Below are 14,625 nucleotides of genomic sequence, written 5' to 3'. Positions count from 1 at the left end.
TACCATGGTAGCCAGAAAAAAGACATAAGTGTTATGTGTTATAGAGGTGATACCTTTATTGGCTAACCAGAAAAATGATATATGCCATCTTTCCAGGCTCCTTAATGGCAGTTCTTGATGTAATTTTTATAATAGCATCACATAAATATTTAAACCCCAAGGAGTCCTTCAGATGTCCTAATACAAAATACATAAAGTTGCTTTGCTTGCTCTGCAGTTCTCAACTAAACTCGGTTAGTAGCTTAATGGGGTTTTCCCATGACTTAAAATTGCTTCACAACCACTCTGACTTTCCTAGTTGTTGCTGACCAGGACATGTGACTGCTGCAGTCAATCACTGGCTATAGAAGGTCACTGCTATGGCCAGTGATTGGCTGCAGCAGTCACATGTCCAGCAGTGAACAGGAAGAACAAAGTGGTTATGAAGCAATGGGAAGCTGCGAAGTCATGGAAAAAACCCTTTAACAAAATGAACTGCATCTCCATTAGAGATCTACAGATGTTGTCATAAGAATAGAAGGGTAGGTGGCACAGATCAATACTCCTGCCACGTACATTAGAGATCTGCTTGTAGTGTAAAGAATCAGGGAAGTATATATATATATATTTTTTTTTTTTTTTTAAAGGAATGATTTTATAGAGCTGAAAGTAGGTGTTCCAATAAAAGAGTTTATGGCCCACATGTTTCAAAACATTTGCACCTCATCTTTTCTCATTTTACTCCAAAATAGAATCTAATTTCTTTTGTGCCATGCAGGTCAATTTGTAAAAGAAATAAAAGTGGGTGTGACTAATAATTGGCCAAGATTTAGACACATTATGTGACGTTTCTATCAAGCTACAACTCAACTTCACACACGCAGACTTGGAAAAGTGCCCCTCACAGACATAGACAAAGTGCTGAATAACAAAGTCTATATCAGCAGCACCACTTCTATAGTAAGCCAGGATCAATCATGCAAAACCACTAAATGGTCCAGAATCCAAAGGACCAAAATATCACTTGAAAAAAAGGACATGTGACAGCATAAAGATGCAAAAATAGCAAAAGTTGGATTTATTCCTCCATCACCAGCTGCTGGTAATAGAGGAATAAATCCAACTTTTGCTATTTTTGCACCTTTATGCTGTCACATGTCCTTTTTAATGGACCAAGTGCTGTCATTTTAGCTAGTGTGAAAGTTGGCAGTGATTGAAGTTATGACAAATTTATCAAACAGGGCACATGCAGTCATAAATTTCTCGGAATATATGTCAATAAATTAGCTTACCATTAAATTAGACACATGCAGAGCTGCTCCCCTACCCGCTACATTGTAACAATTTTGAACAATTATCAGATTTTTTTTATTTAGGCACCCTGAAGACGTGATATATGAAGATGGTTCATAAGCACCAGACAGCCTTTCCAGTGACGATCATTCCTGTGTTTTACACAAAAGCGATAGTCGTGCAAGTGAATAGAGGCAGAGTGAGCTCTGATCGCTCCAGCCCACCTGCCTCCATTCACTGTAAACAGGCAGTCGTTCATATACTGAGTGACTCTTGTTACTGACTAAGGAGCCAATCAGCCGTCATTCCATTTCAGTCAGATGGAATTGAACGACTAGTGACAACTGAGCGACTTCTCGCTCAGTGCCCTGTCGCTGGCTGTATGTACACGGACCAAAAGAAAAAGTTAAGAAAAAGTTCTATACAGCAATTTATTTGCTTTTTGAATAGCTGACTTGCTTTAAGATACCGTAGGATTTGTTGCAGGAAATTAGTTAAGTTAAACTTTGCTACACCTGTAGTTCTGATCAGGGGCGTAACTATAGAGCGTGCAGGGGATGCGGTTGCACTCGGGCTCAGGAGCCTTAGGTGGCTCATAAGGCCTCTCTTCTCCATATAGGGAGCCCAGTACTATGACTAAAACATTATAGTTGGGGGCCCTGTTACAGGTTTTGCATTGGGGCCCAGAAGCTTAAAGGAGATGTCCCGCGCCGAAACGGGTTTTTTTTTTTTTAACCCCCCCCCCCCCCGTTCGGCGCGAGACAACCCCGATGCAGGGGTTAAAAAAACCACCCGCACAGCGCTTACCTGAATCCCGGCGGTCCGGTGACTTCAATACTTACCGCTGAAGATGGCCGCCGGGATCTTCTACCTTCGTGGACCGCAGCTCTTCTGTGCGGTCCACTGCCGATTCCAGCCTCCTGATTGGCTGGAATCGGCACGTGACGGGGCGGAGCTACACGGAGCCGCTCTCTGGCACGAGCGGCTCCATAGAAGAAAGCTGAAGACCCGGACTGCGCAAGCGCGGCTAATTTGGCCATCGGAGGCCAAAAATTAGTCGGCTCCATGGAGACGAGGACGCTAGCAACGGAGCAGGTAAGTATAAAACTTCTTATAACTTCTGTATGGCTCATAATTAATGCACAATGTACATTACAAAGTGCATTATTATGGCCATACAGAAGTGTATAGACCCACTTGCTGCCTCGGGACATCTCCTTTAAAGTTACGCCTCTGTGCAGCATGGTTTAGGTATGGGTACGGGTATAGATACAGATAGAGGGGGGGCACTAGCTCGCGTTTTGCATCAGGGCCCCTGAGCCTTTAGTTACGCCCCTGGTTCTGATATAGCATTCATGTGTGGTTTTGTTTCCCTTACTATGGGAATGTGAGTCTACAGTAGAGCTACTGTTGCGTTCTGTTAAATAAAGGAATATTTAAGTATATTTTAGAAAAGCATCTGCTGTAAAAATCGGACAGTCCATTTGATGGATGATCTTTTGCCAACATCTGGTTTTTCCCTGTTATCAAAGACAGCTTCAGGGCTGACTGTGAAGACTGCATCCTCTCCAGTAATTTTTATACTTTCTGCCATCTGAACATCTGCAAAGACTCATTTCTTGTCTTAAGCAAGATACAATAACTACTGCTTCTGTGAACGGGTCAGTAAACCCACGTGACTCAGAGAAATCCTTACTGTTCTATTCTCTTTTAGTCCCTTGCATGTATTAACAAGAATTAAACCCACACTTTCTCAGATTTCTGTAACTGATCATGCTGTACTATAATTCTCTGATGATGTGTTTCCTCGTGAATCTTAGGAGATTCCGATGTGCACGTTGGGTACTGTCAAGATCCCATAAATAATTCTACATCTGTCATCTTTCTTGTGACATTTCATGCAAGGGAGTTGAAAGCTTTAAGCAGAAAAGACAACCAACAGATAGGTATGGGTCCGGGTACAAATAGGGAAAAAGGGCCCAGCTGAACTTTTGCACTCGGGCCCCTGAGCCTTTAGTTACGCCCCTGAACAGATTACTTTACAATTGACTCGCTACACCATTTCCTACAATATTCCAGGATTTGTAGATTCAAAGGTTTAGTTTCTAGATCCTAATGATCTTCGGTGTTCCATTCAGTATCCATGACACTGATGGAGATAGTCAAGTACAGAACTTGGCTATCTTTGTCAGTTCCATAGACTTTGAATGGAGCAGCAGGGCACATGCAGGACCACCACTCCATTCAAATGCCTCCAGAACAAGGGCTTGGCACCCTCATTCTAGCAATTATGGGGGTCCCACCACTGATCATATATTTATCACATAACCTGTGAATAAATGATACATTTTGTCATGGAATATTCCCTTCAAACTCTCACTTCCAAAACATTTCCGAAGCCTGTTATCTCTTTTTGAATTCTCTTTCACAACTCATTCAATGCTCTACTACAACCACAACCTTTATTTCATTTTTACCTCCTTTATCTTGTAATGTGGATACCGTAACCAATTCGAAATAAAGCTTGTGGAACCCTCACCCCTAGTCTTAGCCCCCCCCCCCCAGACTCTTTAAATTGTAAGTTTTGTAAATAGGGCTCATACTCCATCTTCCTGTTTAACTTTATTAACTGTAATTACTGAATTTATCTGTTTGTATAGAAATAGTGGGGCAGATTTATTATCTGGCTTGTGCCAAAATTGTGGCATCGAAAGTTGTAACTTTTTGAAGGTTTACACCAGCCCCACCATTTTTTTTTACAGTAGGCTAGTCTTAACACTGAGGAGGATGTAGATAATAACTACCAGTATGTCAGCTCATAGATTTCAGTTTTTCTGCATGGATGGCCCAAAGAATGTGACAAATGTATCAAGAGGCTTGCTCTTCTTAATACATTTGTCGCACTTCACTGAAACATAAACTTTACTCTGACCTCAGTAAATATGCCCCATTACGAATATGTCTATGTAATAATATGCCAATCATGGAAAAGCCACTTGAGGAGCAGGGTGCACTTGCACAAGCACCTCTATTGCAGCCTAATCTCTTAGCTAAGCTTTAATATGGGGAAATTTTGTACTGCCAGCAATTAGGCTGGGCCAGCTCAGCATGGCACATTTTTTTGTGTGTGTGTTCACTTGGCATGCTTATTTGTCACAAGATCTTTCCAGACCTTCATCTTGTCTGTGTCCATTAGGCTCCTCATCGCCCGCAACCCTGTCTCCGTCAGTAGTGGGAACCAAGCCTTCCCTTTAGCTCCTGGTGGATGCTGAGGTGGCAGCTCAGGCAAAAGCCAGAAACAAGATGGGCTTTCCTAAGCTTTGGAGTGGAAAGCCATTGACGCCTGACCTCTGCAGGGCTTTAAGTTTACAATGGGAAAAGTTTTACAATAGCCCTTCCCCTTTTAGAGAGGGCTTGCAATGGACTGCATCTTTATGTATATTTGGTGTGGCACTTGGGTGACAGAAAGTTTTTAAAAAACTAAAAACGTCCCATAGTCATAAAACTATTTATCAGCTATTGATGTTCTCTATTTTTTTCCTGCTGTGCTTTAATAATTACTATTGTTTTCTAAAACTTGGAAATTCCAGAAACTTTCTATTTTGCTTCTTTAAACTTATTTTTACTGCATGATTGTTTTATGTCAATACCTATTTTACTTCTAGATAAATGCGCCAAGTGATACTGTGATCCTGTAAAGAAAAAATGTGTTCTCCAGACTAAAATGAGGAACAATGCAAATAACAGGCCAACCAGCTTTCCACCAACAGATGAAAGTCAAGATGGATGTCCCTTCATCACATCTTAATTTAACCACTGGCTTGGCAGTGTCCACAGTTCCACTCCTTAATATTCAACTATTCAATATTATATGCTCGTAATAGAAATTCTTAGATGCAATAAGAGTCCATTTCATGTATGAATAAACCATCTGTTGCAACTCTAGTTCTGACAATATTAAATTGGTGAGCACAAAACAGCAAGTACTATACTATCTGCTGACAAGTCCACCCACCAGCAGGAGCTACAAATGGAATGCTCATTATTTGATTGTCCAGCTTACCATGCATTGTCCATACTCAGAAGGTTGGGTACAGTGGAGTAAACCGGAACTTGTAGCCTATTAGCTAAGGCTATATTCACATTTGCACTAGTAATTCAGCTTTTTCTGTTCTTTCAGGAATTAAAGCGAACCCTTCACCACCACCTCACTCCTAAAACTAACTTTGCAACCTGATAATGGATGAAAAATCAATAGCTTTTAATGCTTCCCTTTTCCTAGTGAGCCCATGTACCTCCACAATTCTCTACCGAAGTTATAGCTTGCTGTATGCAAATAAGCAGAGAAGAGTCATCTGGCCAAGAAGAGTCACGCTTAATTATGAGCTGCCGAGCTAACTAAATTGCTTTCTCTGGGATACAACAAGCTATCAAGAGAAAAGCCTGATAGCACATTAATCTGCATGACTCTTCTTGGCCAGATGACTCTTCTCTGCTCATTTGAATACGGCGAGCTATAACGTTGGTACTTAATTATGGAGGTAATAAGCTCATTAGGAAAAGAGAGCATTAGAAGCAAATGGTCTTTCATCCCCTGCAAGGCAGTAAAGTTAGTTTTAGGGATGAAATGGCGGTGACAGGTTCTCTTTAAGCTTTCACAGATCCATCACATCATGGAATCTATAGTAAATATGAGGAAATCTGGCTCCAAATGGAGTCTCCAAAGTAGACATGAACATAGCCTAAACCACAGCACTGGTGATGCATGCAATTAAATGTGGCCAGTTTTATTGAATGTACTTTTGTATTTCTCTGTAGCCCTATGCATACATGGAGGCTCTGTAACATTTTTCACTTTTCACAGTTCTTAGGAAGTGAATAATGTTTTTTTTAATCTAAATAGCATCCAAATACTGTAGTAAAATCTAATAGCTTTGTCAGAATATAAAATGGTTGCATAGGTAAACTAGGGAAATCATAATATAGTTATTACGGAATGTTTTTAAAGTTGTTCCTTATTGATAAGAGTTGAGTTTTAGTAAATTTCTATAGCTTGTGATCTTATCCTTAGTAACTGCTGAAGTAATTCACTATAGTTTTATCATAACTATCACTCTTGCTACTAATAACAAGAATAATGGAGATGAGAAGTGATATTGACAGGTGTGTTTACATACGATGGATTGCTGCAGTGCCGCTCTGCACTCTGCACACCGGCTCCACAGCTTCTTGTACAGGATGACCATGAACCCCAGGATCCCCAGACCCCATCCACAGGAGCTGGCCGTTGTCCAACTGGTATGCAGTCACCACCAAAGCACCACTGCAACCCAAAAAGATAAATATCTCATCATTATGTGTCAAAACTACCACTACTATACACACTATGCAATTAAAGAGTGACAGCACTTTTCCCTTTAAATATACAGAATAGGTAATTCTAAGGCTTTATTAGTCTATCCTGTACATGTTGCTTACAAAACCCTTTTTCTGCTATGTAGTCAGGTAAAGACGGCGATATAGCTGCATAACAGTAGAGATGCTCCATCCAGATGTGTCTATACCTGTTCTGTATAGAACATCTGCAGACACTGTTCTGTTTCTATATTATAGTTTATTAATAAGTGCCTTTATTATATTATTTAATTTCAATAGCCCTGTGTCCTCAATGTGTCCCACCACCCCTGTGATTTTATTTCTTTCCCGTCCCACTCAAGTGCCGCCATTCCCAGGCGCTGTGAAGGAGAAGCCATTCTATGCTGCAGATGGCTTCTCCCCTTCATAGCACCAGCTCCTCACTGGACCCCATGCAGCAACAGGAGCTCAGTAATTGGGTAGTGCTATATAGTAGTGTACGCCCGCTGCGCCTGTCTCAGCCTCTTGGAACACCTATAACTTTCTCATGCCTACTGTCCAGGTGACAGCTCTTGCTGTCTCTTGGCAGGGGCGTAACTATAAGGCAAGTTGAGGTTGACTTTACAAGAAGACCAATACTATAAATGAAATGTAATAGTTGGAAGCACTGTAACAGATTTTGCAATAGAGCCCAGGAGCTTTAAAGGGGTTTTCTGAGCTTTTTTGTAAAACCAGTTCCCATAGACCAAAATAACAAATACACATATATTCACCTCTCCCTGCTCTCAACTGTGCCCTGGGGCACTGCTCTAGGTCTTTCTTTGGACGTCATGTTTACAGGCTACCCTAGCCCATTTATTGGATGTCACAGGCACTGCAGGCAATGACAGAGCTCAGCATTTGATCGCCGAGCTCTGTCATTGGCTGCAGCATCTGTGATGTCACATAAACCAGGCAGGACTACAGCCTGTAAACAAACAACAAGCGGAGGACAAAGCAGCGCTGCAGGACACAGCGGGGAGAGGCGAGTATATACCTATTTGTGATGTTAGTGCACGGGGAACTGGTTTTACAAAAAAGCTACAACTTAGAAATCCCCTTTTCCAAGAAAATCCAGAATTCCACAAAACCCTGGTTGGGAAACAAATATAGTAGTCTCCCAAGTTCTACTTTACTCCCATGGATGCTGAAAAATACTACTTTCACAGCTCTATGAAATGCTTTGAAATCATATCTTATGTGTCCACTTCATACCTTATTATCCCCACAAGTGGTTCCATCCACAGCGGCATCCAGTTTAGAGTGACATGTTGTTCCAACAGAGCACCAGAGTGAGTTACACACATTCTATAAGAGAGGAGTATAGACAATAGGCATGAAATAACGTATAGGGTATGTTCACACATCATTGATTTGCCCGGAATTTTGTTGCCGATTTTGATGCAGATCTGCAGCAGATTTCACCCCTTCAATTTGAATTCAACTGAAAGAGTGAAATCTGCTGCAGATTTGCACCACAGTCTGTGATAAAATCTGCAGCAAATCAGCAATATGCGAACGCACTCTTAGTGCATTAAAGACCATTGAAAGGCAATTACAAATTCCGGATTTGTTGAGAGGTAACTACACCATCTATATACAACTAATTGCTACCTGTTAATATTGTCAAATTGTATCAATGAACACGGCATTGCTCAATATAATTCATCAAGTAAAACTTAAACATCTACACACATTTTTTTCGGCTGACTATGGACAACTGTCTTACATCAATGTCTTGGCAGAAGGTGGAAGCAGATCCATACTGTAATCGGCACTGATGTCCAACATCATACAGGACTCCTGGGGGCACAGAAGGAAATTCCAGCAACTCTTTACTAGGTGGATCATCCAAGCAAAGACCCCATCCACGGCTGTTCGAAGAAAAAAAAAAGAGAATATTACAGAAGACGGAAATACAGTATATCATCACATTTAGTGACTATAGGGAGCAGGTTCCTTAATCTATATTGGCTGCAAAGCACTGTTTCTCAATTCTAGTCCTGAAATACCTCCAACAGGTCATATGGATCTTAAGAGAGAATAACTGTGGTGATGACTGATGATAATTATAAAGACGTCTGGCTGGAGATTCTGTCGCAGATCCAGCTTAAAATACCGGAGAATAAAGCACTGCATGCAGCGCTTTTTTTCCTTCCAAGAGCTAGGCAGCTTGGAGGAAAGCGGGCAGACCCCATTATAGTCAATTCTACTACACCGAAGATTACTTCAAAATTAAGTTTCCACAATGCTCATCTGCATCACTGTTTCTCAATCCCAATTGTCTTATACCCCCAACAGGTTGTGTTTTCAGGGTCTTCTTAATATTGTAGAGATGATGTATTTATTTAGTGAATCACGAATTGCCACAGGTGGTCGGTCTACTGAATAACCTCAAATCATGACCTGTTGGGACACGTTTCATGTTTTATACACTGTCTTCCAAATTATTCTACAAGGTAAATATTAATAAGATTTCCATAAAATGAGCATTTAGGTTTTATTTTTTTTTAATAAAATGTTTAATATTTTGTCTCCTTTTAGTTTGTGGTATCAATCTCAGACAGTTTAGAAAAGTAGCTCCCACCCCCTCCCATTTCAGCTGGCAAGGGGCGGAGAAGAAGAGGGAAGGTGGTGGAAATTTAGCAGAGCTAAACGCTCTTCCCCTACCTGACGGTATCCCCGGCTCGGCGTATACTCGCCAGACCGGGACCATCTGAGCGGGCACGTAAAGGGGAGATGCAGCCATGACTTGTTCTCGGCTGCCTCTTGTTTATGTGATTTTCGGTCATGAAAGAGCTCTAAGAAGGTGGCAGAGTGATGGTTTGGGCTGGAATGTTGGACTATGAGAGGTTAGATCTAGAGATGAGCGAGTATACTCGCTAAAGGCAATTGCTCGAGCGAGCATTGCCTTTAGCGAGTATCTCCCCGCTCGAGACTGAAGGTTCGGGTGCCAGCGCGGGGGAGCGGTGAGTTGCGGCTGTCAGCAGGAGGGAGCGGGGGGGGGAGAGAGGGAGAGAGAGAGATCTTCCCTCCGTTCCTCCCCGCTCTCCCCCGCAGCTCCCTGCCCGCTGCCGGCACCTGAACCTTCAGTCTCGAGCGGGGAGATACTCGCTAAAGGCAATGCTCACTCGAGAAATTGGCTTTAGCGAGTATACTCGCTAATCTTTAGTTAGATCCATTTAGGCTCCCTGAGTATGTCAAAATTAATTCTGAATGAAACGTGGAGTTCCTAACTGAGCATCTTTTGAGATGTTAAAAAAAAAAAAAAAAGGACCCCTCCCCCCCCAAACCCCCCCCCCCCCCATCAATTCCTTGGCTGCCATGGGCATAAAAGGAGATAGAATCATAGTTTGGCCACCATCATCTCTTGACCTCAATCCTATTGAGAACCTGTGGAGCGTCCCTAAAAGCAAGATATATGAGAGTGGACATCAGTATACCTCAAAACAGCAGCTCCGAGAGGCAATACTGACATCGTCTAATGTAGCGTTTCCCAACTCCAGTCCTCAAGACACCCCAACGGGTTAATTTTTCAGGATATCCTATATCAAGAACACCTGTAGCAATGTCTGAAGCACTGATGATAATTACACACCTGTGTAATACTGTGGAAATCCTGACAACATGACCTGTTGGGATGCCTTGAAGACTGCAGTCCGGAAACAATGCTCTAATTAACTATGAGCAGAAACTATACATGGATTTACAAGTTTAATGGATAAGAGAGTTGTTAAAGTCATATGAAAAAAGGGCTGATATTGATATATGTGACTAGATCTGGAAATCTAAACATTTGGATTAAGGTATGCTTACTTCTTGCTAAATGTTCTGTGAATGCAACAAACAACAGATTTATGTTGAAAATGATATGAATGTCATTATGTGTCACAAACGGACTTCAGCATAATAATTTGGAACACCATATTTTGTGTTCATTTCAAAATATAAATAAAGCCATCGCCATCATCTGTACTTCCACTTGTAATAACATCTACTTTGTAACAAAAAAGTTGAGGATAAAAAAAAAAAAAAAAATCCTAGCACATACTGTCGGTTTTGGAAAAAGAAACAAAAGCGGCCTGTGTATAACAATTTGCAACAGTATATACAGACACAAGACAAATGTCAGGGTTAAAATCAGTTTGGAGCGAAAAACCTAAACAGATTCACAACTGTACAAGCAAATGTAAAAGCAGACTGATTGACAATGCACAAGGCAGAGGATTACTGCCCCAATAGCTTGACACAGCAGTGGTTTATCATGGTGATCTTTATTTTTCCAGGCCATATTTCACAGTTATCTCTGATTGTGATGTGGCAGGAAGTGGCTGATCTTCTTGTTTGTGTTTGGAAACTTTAGAGGAAGCAAGCAGGGGGGAGGCAGAGTGGAGGGAAGCAGGGGCAGCTATCCTCCGGCTAGTTTTCATGGGTGCGTAGGATGTTCACTAAAGATTTATAGTCATGTAAATAGAGTCCATTAAAAGTAGAAAAAACATATGGCAGAAAATCATCAGAAATTAAGCTGAACGCAATTGAGTTCACATCCTGGACCGATGACTTTATTTATGCAATATGCCCTGAAGAACAGAAATGTAGCTGTGCTGTTGTAAATGTCCTATTGATGTGGAACTGTCCATCTTACTTATTAATTTCACTATCAAGTCTACAATCCTCCAGTAAGAAGAACTAGTTATAATGGAGTGAAGCACTCCTCGAATACCTTTAAGGGATATTACTATGCTAACATTGATGGCTTAGTGGTAAAATCATTTAAAGGGGTATTCCCATCTCTGCAAGTTATCCCTTATGCATAGGATAGGCTTTCTGATTGAGGAATCTGACCATTGGGACCCCCACAGATCCCTAGATTTCATCACTTGCCTAGGGTTTCTTAAGGGATGAGTATAAGAAAATTATACAAGTTCAAAGACTGATTATATCTGGAGACTTAAAGGGGCTCTCACATCTCTGTATGTTATCCACTATCCTCATAGTCGCCGATGCTTCACGAAGTTTTTACAACAGGAGCTTGCGAATGAGCGCCCCCTCTCCATTCACTTCATTGGGACCACCTGCCAGAGATAGCAGAGTTCAAGCATTCAGCAATCTGGCTGTCCCATTCACTTCAAGGTTACTGCTTGAGATTGCCGAGCATTTGAACTTGGCTATCTCCAGTGGTCCCTTTGAAGTGAAAGGTGGGGTGGTATGCATTCATGGCCATTGCAATTTCAGGAAGCGCCGGAGACTATGTGGATAGATAACGTACAGAGATGGGAGAGCCCCTTTAAGTTTCCAGATATAATCAGTTTTTGAATTTGTATAATTTTCTTATACTAACCCTTTAAGAAACCCAAGGCAAGTGATGAAATCTAGGGATCGGTGGGGGTCCCAATGGTCAGATTCCTCAATCAGAAAGCTAGCCACTATCCTATGCATAAGGGATAACTTACTGAGATGGGAATACCCCTTTAAATGATTTTACCACTAAAGTGATTATCGATCCCCCATTGCTATCAGACATGTCCTTCTCCAGTTCTATTATTGGTGGTTAAGCATGCACATTAGTCCCCGTTTTTCTTCTATGCTAGCCACTTGCTCTCCATGCACAGGAAATATTGCTAATGCAAGCATATATATTGAGGAAAGCGGTTTACCTCCTCACTAAGTGTTAGCCACTGCTTGGGATGCAATAGGCACCACACAGCTGCGTGGCAAATGTAGCTGAGCAAGCACATAGGAGTACCACCTGAACCTCCTATGAATTGAACTGATGTTACTACTAGACAGCAGAGCAGTTGGGAAACATTATTTTATTGAAAGTATGAAGATTTTTTTCTTTTACCATAACCGTCTCCTGTGTGCTGCTCCAATTGTCACTATATATATAAATATCATGCTGGGATGATAACAGAGGACAGAGCTGGGAAAGAAGAAGAGTGACGGAAGAAAGAAGCAGTGGCTGTCAGGAATGGCACACATAAAGTGGCACAGGGGGCCCAATGGGCCTTTTGGCTTGGGCGTTGGGTTGCACTTGTGACATATACAGTCCCTACATCAGCCCTCCATCTCACCTGTTGCCAGTAGCACAGACTTCCTCACTCCAATAAGTATGCGCCAGAATTGCAGAAACCCTGCTGGTGATGTAGCATCGGGGTGGATTTCAATAAAGGGAAATAGGTGTGACAGCTAGAATTCATTTGCATTCTGCAGACTATTTGGCACTGGCAAACACCAGGAGGACTATGAAGAAACTTCAGGGGGGTGCAGAATGCGAGTACAAACATAAAAAATGCTGATTCTTCATCATGGTCATGAAACCCTTTCAGTTTTTATCACAGCTCACCCTCCAAAAAGTAGCTAACAGTAGTCTCTTTAACATACCCAATTGGGCACATGACAAGAGCTTTAAAGTGATACTCTCATGAACAGTCACATGTAGGAGCAGTTTTGAGCACCGTATGGTTGTCTCAACAACTACCCTCTCTGATGATTCCCTTACCATCGTGTGCCACAATCATTACATCCATGATTTGCCCATGTCTATTTGTTCTAATGATCCCTGCATAGACTTGGTAAATATTATTCAATTCATAGGTCTTGACCACAAGAGACCAGGTTAGAACAACTACAAGTTTCATAACATCCCTACAACTTTTGCAATAAGGAAATGTAATGCTCCATTCTGCTTACGTATTTGCATAACATCATTTCTCTGTACTCTACAGTATATGTGATTGAATTATTTGTGCTAAGCAAATTATCCATTATAATTGTCTGTACTCACCATAAGATAAGGAACATGGAAACAAGTAAAAGATAATAACACTTGCATTTTTCTAGACAGACAAGTGACAATAATTATATAAAAGTGCCCATACACATTAGAGTACATTCATCTGAACCTCACAATTTTGGTGAGCCCAGCCAACTCTCGGATGTGTATGGATTCCTACCAACTTTCCTCTGACAGATAATGTCAGGACAAACATCTGACCTATTTGTCCCCATTGCAGATAAGCTGACGCCAGAGGTGTATGGCTGTGGCTTTCTCCACTGTCCCCATGTAAAACACAGAAACACTTGGCTGAATCGAGATTGAGATGTGTAGGCACCTTTGAAGAGGTTGTCCAGGACCTCAGGAATTTCTTCTACTGATGACCTATTCTCAGAATACGTCATCAGTAGATAATTGGTTGGGGCTTGCCACTTAGGATCCCTGCCAATCAGCTGAATCCTGGCACCGCTGTCAGTACGGACAGTGCAGGAAGCAGTTTGCGCCATCCGTATTGCAGGGACCTGGTTGGTAGTGCAGCACAACTCCTATAGAAATCAATGTCATTTACTATTTCCACCTGATCAAAACTGGCATCAATCCCAACCAAACGTTGGCAGTAGAAGTCAGCAGCACAAGGACAAAATAAACATGGGTCATGCATTACTGGAAATAAGTTCCACAGTCCATTAGTCCAAAAGCAAGAGAACTCCAGGAAGCACTCCAATAGCAATCCTTTATTTATCCATGTAATATTTCAGCTCAAGTGAGGCGTTTTGACATCTGGGTAGATACTGAGGTCAATTGTGCAGCGATCTGGATAATCATACTCTGATGTGCCATGCTCCGGTCTCCATACTTCTTAATTTTGTCAAACCAAAGGTAGAGTAGACAAGGGGTCCACAAATACTTGGAGCTGCCCTTGTGCCTAGTTCTGAAAAGCAGCATTGCACTAATCACAGCTTTAGAAAGGCCAGATGTTTCCCCTTAGGCTCATAATCAGGTCTAACCAACTTTAGATCAATCCTATATTGCAATCATGTTAGAGTTTTTCACCTTACTTAATAAAATCAACTGCAAGAGGGTACAAAGGATCAACACGTAGTACAAATGTTAATTGTAGATGATGACAGGTATGTAATGATATGTGATAAGTCATAATTATTAATACTACAGTTCAAAAC

At 41.5% G+C, this 14,625-nt stretch overlaps 1 protein-coding gene across 2 annotated transcripts in view; it reads right to left on the bottom strand.

Moving 5' to 3' along the window:
* ADAMTS7 (ADAM metallopeptidase with thrombospondin type 1 motif 7) overlaps nucleotides 1-14,625 on the bottom strand; it is a 78,312-nt gene that overhangs the window by 43,425 nt on the left and 20,262 nt on the right. For both annotated transcript variants that reach the window (XM_066592971.1, XM_066592972.1), the window contains exons 9-11: nucleotides 8,396-8,540; nucleotides 7,882-7,974; nucleotides 6,450-6,595 (exon numbers count right to left, since the gene is read on the bottom strand). In XM_066592971.1, coding sequence (XP_066449068.1) covers nucleotides 6,450-6,595; nucleotides 7,882-7,974; nucleotides 8,396-8,540 — 384 coding nt within the window. The remainder of the gene's footprint in view (nucleotides 1-6,449; nucleotides 6,596-7,881; nucleotides 7,975-8,395; nucleotides 8,541-14,625) is intronic.

This window comes from Eleutherodactylus coqui, chromosome 2 (assembly GCF_035609145.1).
Source record: "Eleutherodactylus coqui strain aEleCoq1 chromosome 2, aEleCoq1.hap1, whole genome shotgun sequence".
In the NCBI taxonomy this organism is placed as follows: Eukaryota; Metazoa; Chordata; class Amphibia; order Anura; family Eleutherodactylidae; genus Eleutherodactylus; species Eleutherodactylus coqui.
This window is presented reverse-complemented; position numbering and strand designations above follow the sequence as displayed.